General features: G+C 46.7%; 1 protein-coding gene across 1 annotated transcript in view; it reads right to left on the minus strand.

The window, feature by feature from the left end:
• Positions 1–4,640, minus strand: part of brsk2a (BR serine/threonine kinase 2a) — a gene marked incomplete at its 3' end in the record, with an annotated part of 181,912 nt that extends 177,272 nt beyond the window's left edge. Inside the window, exon 1 of the mRNA XM_080476205.1 lies at positions 4,330–4,640. Coding sequence (XP_080332331.1) covers positions 4,330–4,423 — 94 coding nt within the window. The 5' untranslated portion in view covers positions 4,424–4,640. The remainder of the gene's footprint in view (positions 1–4,329) is intronic.
• Positions 4,641–6,596: the final 1,956 nt, after the last annotated feature.

Below are 6,596 nucleotides of genomic sequence, written 5' to 3' on the forward strand. Positions count from 1 at the left end.
CAACATGGCACAGCCACCGGGTCAGGGATCCTCTGACCTGAATCCCTGAGCAGCTCCATGAATCACCGGGCCTGTCGTTGCAAACCTTGCATTTATGTCCCTCAGGCACCAATTTCACCTCAACTTTTTACAGGTAATCGTCGGGACGTGTGTGTGTGTGTGTGTGTGTGTGTGTGTGTGTGTGTGTGTGTGTGTGTGTGTGTGTGTGTGTGTGTGTGTGTGTGTGTGTGTGTGTGTGTGTGTGGAAAGAGACATTTCTGCAAATTTCCCACAAAATTTTATTTGTCTGGAACCGTTAAACATCTCAATTCTCTGAAATGAAGAGAAAACATCTTAAAGAAAATGAACATAAAAACTAACATGTTGGTCGTATTCATAAAGTGTCAAAGGTACAATTTAGACATATTTTCTTAAATTTGGCGCAATTTTTTTTTTTTTAAGATTTGTCCTATTTTTCTATGGATTTTAGCTTTAATTCTTATCTTGGCGACTTTTACTATTTAAGTCTATATAACCACTTTGTGTTTCCCTGCGGTTAGAGCAGTCTTAGCTGTACTAACAAATGTATTCATTTAGTTTAGCCATTTTTACTTCTTAATTTTATATTATATTATATTATATTTGTAGCTATTTTATCAATGTTTTGGCAATTCCAGCTATTCTGGCTGTTTTACTTTATTCGTCCATTTTTGAAAATTAGTGCGGCCGGCAAATAAAATTAAAAAAACAAACAAACTCTTTATTTACAATATAACTTTCTGTCATGTCATGGAGTCACGACAGGGTTTCTAAAGAGCTGCTAACCTTTGGTCTAGATAAAGAAGCTCCAGGTCACCAAGAGTTTGAGCACCTGTGCTGTTCACATACCCCTCCTCCCCCTCCTCTTCCTCCTCATCCTCCTCTTCCTCCATGCGTCTGCCAAGTGGCTTTTCATTGACAGCATTGAGTGACTATGCCCCCCCTCACTTGTCATCATCAGGAATATTACGCGCTGCGAAGCCGTATGGATCTCCTCCACCTGACAGGAAATCTTTGGGAGTCGGCCATCGATCGGAAACAACCACGCCTCGCTCGCCAGCCATCAATCAGTGTCGAATTAACGGTTTCACATTATCGCGCGGGACAACAGATTCAGAAAACAATCAAGTTAATGTACGCACGTAAATGTGTGGATGAATAAAAAATGAGGATGAATGACGGATTTCCATAGATGACGAGGCGCGGCGAGTCACTGAGTGGCCGCCAGTGTGAACATCTGGACGTCGGCTGAAAAGTCCCGTGAACCCAGAGGAGGGTTGTTACTGTTTTGTTTTTTTCTACCGGAGCAACGATCAGCATCACATGAGGCTTTTTGTCAGACCAACAGTCAATACGAACGTCCCCGGAGCACAATGATTTCACACTCAACGTCAACGGAAGAATCCAGGAGCATCAACATCAACCTCCAACTCGTAGTGTGTCGATTCCCCGAGTCAAGCAAGCAGAAAGAAAGAAAACTGGGCCCGACGCTGGATTACCGGACACAATAGGCCCTATTTTACTAATCAAAGGCCCCCGGGAACAAAGTCAAGGCGATGTTTTTCTACGCATTAGGGAACAGAGCGGTGATTCAGTCCGTCTTAAGTCGGCGCTCTGGCAAAAAAAAAAAAACACAAATCCAACACATTCAGATTTGTCAAACAAAGATCCTGAGATTGTGAAATACAAAACGACTGCAAACTCTGCGGTGCAGGACACGTTCAACGTCTGAATTCTACTGCATATTTTACCATAGATCAGCTCGTTTTCTTTACCGTCGAGTCATTAGAGCCAAACAGAGGAGTCAAACAGGACTTCACATGAAGTGAATGCAGAGTTTTGATATCACAAAGACAATAACTGGCATATTCCAGTGACAGCCGCGCAGTACTGGGTCCGGACAAAGAAACCATCTTGACGACGCAACGATCCGGCGAGTTTCTGCAACTCAAGCAAAGTTACGCAGTCCATCAGTTGGAAAATGGCTTCCATATCTGGGTGGTTTCAGCTCCAATCAGTAGGCAGTCATGCAGACACATCATCTCTACAGACGCCTTCAGGCCCCAGTGCACACCTGACAAAGAAGAGGGTATACTCTTACTGCACAGGAACTAAATAGAAACCAGCAGGGCTGAGGAGAAACGGTGATCTACAGGGTTCAGATGCTGGGCCGGTCAGGTAGACGCCACCTTCCAGCCACGTGAGTGAGTGAGCGAAAGCCATGGGGACTTTGGCTGCACAAGGGATTAGATCAGGAAGCCAAACCAGAACCACTGTGGAGGCCATGTGTGTGTGTGTGTGTGTGTGTGTGTGTGTGTGTGTGTGTGTGTGTGTGTGTGTGTGTGTGTGTGTGTGTGTCAGGACACGGCCTAATCACTTAATGAACATGGAACAGCGCAGCTCCTCTGAGCAGGCCGGCCAGATCAGGCGGAGGCCTTCCGCTTCCTCCTCTCTAATAATACCAGCCAACCCCCCGGGGCCGGGGAGAGCCGGCGGCCAATCGGCTCACTGGAGAGTCGCAGCTGTCACTCATGATGGAGTCCGGCCCACCGGGCGCTCGGGAGTCGCCAGGCCAACCCCTTTCTGTGGGGGCCCGGGAAAAAAGATCTGACAGATTAACCAATGGTTAATGTCCGAACGGGATATTATGTACCGTCATTAATCTGAATGGGTTTGGCGTGGAGGAGCTGCACAGACGCCAGTGAGCAAAGGATTTTTCTAACACACACACACACATAATAATGCTGGGTCTGGTTCTGTCAGTGGATTAGAAACACAAAGAAGAAGAAAGAAAAACAAACAGGCCAGAAGCATTTTAATGTAAACATGTAGAATTCAATCACAAACTGAGACAGAAAAAGTCCCGACGCTCCAAACAAGAAGTTCAAGTTCACACTCAGGAATCCGACCGAGCCACTCGACGGTGTCAGCGACACCTTATCATTACGTGTCTGACCCAGGCCACAGGACCAGCGCCTTCCCACCACAAACATCCATTATGGCCTCCGGAGAGCCGTCCGAGAGGAAGAGCCCATCCCACGGCGGAGCGGAGCGTCCTCCTGAAGACACCGGAGACTAAAGGCCACGAGCCCAGATGTGTTGAACGGGGATGAGATTCGGTGAAACAACGAGGACTCAGCGTTGCAGCATTAAGTTGCGATCATTACACAAGTTGCACCACAAGTCGTGGAGACATGAAGACCTCCGGAAAGCCTCGGCAGGCCAGGTGAGCGAAGAGACCAGGATACTTTGTGAAAGCAGACTGTCCACCAGCAAACATTCACACACACTGCTGCTCAGCATGACCAGCTGGAGGAAGGAACGCCGAGTTGAGCCGTTTCTGACAACAGATGGGAGGAAAAAAACAACAACCTACCAGCACATAGGAAAGGGGGGGGGGGGGGGGGGGGGGTCTTCACATGCACCCAGGTTCAACTCCCATAACAAACATCTCACTTCAAGCGTCACGTCTTTTAACGTGCAACTTTGGAAACTGCAGTGTCATTGCTGCCTGGGCTGAGAGGAAGCATGTGCTCTCCTCTCTGGAAGCCCAGTGGGGGGTGTGAATATAGAAGAAGGGATGCAGGGACGGATGGAGGGATGGAGGGATGGAGGGATGCTGCTCTTTTCTTTCTGGTGTGATCTGTCAAGGTGGGACCTTCATTGCAGGCACAGCCTATAGAAGAACACGCCTGCCTCCCTCCTTCGCGTGCCTACAGACTAAGAATAGATCAATGTATCAGGCAAATCGGGATTAACGGCGCTGTGCTCCAATCAGTGGACACACACTCACACACACACACACACGCACACACGCACACGCACACACACACACACACACACACACACACACACAGACAAGGGGGGGAAAGTTAATTTTCATTGCCCATCACACTGTCACCGTTGCTGGTGTTTGGTGGTTTGCTCTGCTCCTTCAACACACACACACACACACACACACACACACACACACACACACACACACACACACACACGCGCGCGCGCGCGCGCACACACACACACTCCAACGCCGACGCACAGCCAAACAACCCGGTGTTTAAATCCAAGCCTCTCAGTCCCACTGTGTGAACAATGATTATGTCAGATCGCCGGTGAAATAACAGCCCCCTCACATCCCCCACAAGGCAGGGCAGGTGTTTGTAACTAAGCGCTTAGTTATTTATCACCTGCAGACATCCAGCCGGAGCGGCGCGGAGCGGCGCGGCGCGGCGCGGCGCAGCGCAGCGGCTCCCCAAAAATATAAATGGTGCAAATTACGGAGGACGCGGTGAACGAGCTGTCCCAACTAACCTGTCTGTCCCTTCCCGAGTGTCTTCTCCAAACGGTAAGGTCCCACGTAATTGGCGTGCTGGGCGCCGCTGTTGTCTTTACCGGACGATGACATGTTCGGTTCTGTGCGTAAATTGGACACTTTGCACTGAAGCGCGGACAATTAAAAACACTCCCGAGCTGGAGGTCCGTCTCTCCTTTAACTCCACGGCCTGCTCCTCTTCCTCTCCGGGCTCTTCTTCCCTCCCTCACTCGCCGATGTGAGGAGGTGAGGCTCTCTGGTTCTCTCCTACCGCTGCAGACGAGCCGCCAGCGCCTGCCGCTTGACTCTCATTGTGGGAGCTCGCGCTGCCGCGGTGCGTCGGTGGGCGGTGCTGCGGGGGCTCGCGCGGCTGATTGACAAGCCGCTCCGGCCAATCAGGCTCGCAGGACGACCCCCCCTGACCCCGCCCACTTTCTTGTTGCTGGAGCGTTTCTTTGCTTGACCAGGAGTTGCGTTTAAAAACACAATCAAACATTTAAGCGGCTTTTTTAAATCGAGAATATATTTATGATTATTAGTTGTGTTAAAATACATATTTACCACCCTCTCTGGATTTCTGGATGAAATTATATGTATATGTAATTTATTCCCAACAGATAATATTAATAGTTCTAGTATTGATTAGTTCATAAGTGGAAGCCAAAAAATAATAATATATTAAAAAAAAAAATCATTAGTTGTAGGATTTAATAAGTTGTATTTCTTCTCACTCCTTTTCAGGCATGCAACCTAATTGGGGTTTTCTGCTGTTACGTATTCATTGAAATATCTGGTTGATGGTTGTAAGTGGTTGAATTAAAAAAGAAAAAGAAATGAAATGAATGGTTTATGCAATACAGGTGTGTCAAACACGTTTTAGTTTTATCCCAATATCACCCTGAGTGGACCGGGCCGCTAACATAGTGTCATAATAACCTTTAAATTTAAACTTTAAAGTGTTTCTTTAGAGTTAAGCAGGGTATACGTGATGAAAATGACCAACAACGGCTGCAATCTCCACATAAAGTCACTTTAAATGATGCAAAGTAGTGAACAACCACAAAAAAAGAAGCTTACAGCTTTATGCATGTTTTCTGACAGCAGCATCAGCAGTATCTCACCTCGGGTCTCAGTGTTGTGTCGCTACTCTTAAAAACTTTGCTTGAAAAAATCAAATCCGGCCAAACCACCAAGAAAATTGTAAAAGTTTCAAAGAAAACAGATTTTTTATTTATTTTTTTACAAATTTGTTAAGAATAGCGACACAATGCCATTAAAGTTGGTAAACTCGCCTCAAAGCCAAGCAAAAAAAAACTCCCACAATGCAACAGCTGGAAGTTTTCCACACATTTCACTGTATTTGCAATTAGATTCATGTTGAGATTCTAGTCTTTTTTCATAGTAAGTGTTTGTTTTTGTTTTTTTTAATATAGATATTTTCATCGCATTTTCAACAATCTGCTCTACAACAAAGAAAAAAACTTTAAAGTTTAGATTTATAGGTTATCATATATTTTACCGGCCTGGACAACTCAAGATGAAATTGTGCTGAATGTGGCTCCTGAACTAGAATCTATAGGACCTCCCTGATCTGTGTACTCTGGTTTCCTCACACAGTGTAAAAAAAAAAAAAAAATGCATTTGAGGCTGAACTGTGGTGCAGAAGACCGATGGATGGATAAAACCCAGCATTGATTCAACGTTCAGAAACGTTTACGACTTTATTTATTTACTGAGGAGCCGAAACTCCTGCGTGTAAAGAGAGTTTCTCATCTAGAGTCGTTTCCTTTGTGTTTCACCCCCCGTGTTCTCTCTCACTGCTCTCCTCTTCGACTACTCTCTCTCTCTTACACACACACACACACACACACACACACACACACACACACACACACACACACACACACACACACACACACACACACACACACAAGCTTACAGACACAGCTGCACAGTGACAGTGAATGTGTGTGAGAGTGTGTCGGCCCTCTGATTCATTTCACACCCCACTGGTCTGAGACCTGTGACTGTGGCTCTGGCCTCTGTCTGTTCCCTCACACCCGGGGAGAGTACAGGTGTCAGGGGACACACACACACACACACACACACACCACCACACACACACACACACACCACCACACACACACACACACACACACACACACACACACACACACACACACACACACACACACACACACACACACACACACACACACACGACCTCTAAATATGCTTTAACAAAAACAAGGTTGAGGGCACTGCT

This window comes from Lipophrys pholis (assembly GCF_963383615.2).
Source record: "Lipophrys pholis genome assembly, chromosome: 11".
In the NCBI taxonomy this organism is placed as follows: Eukaryota; Metazoa; Chordata; class Actinopteri; order Blenniiformes; family Blenniidae; genus Lipophrys; species Lipophrys pholis.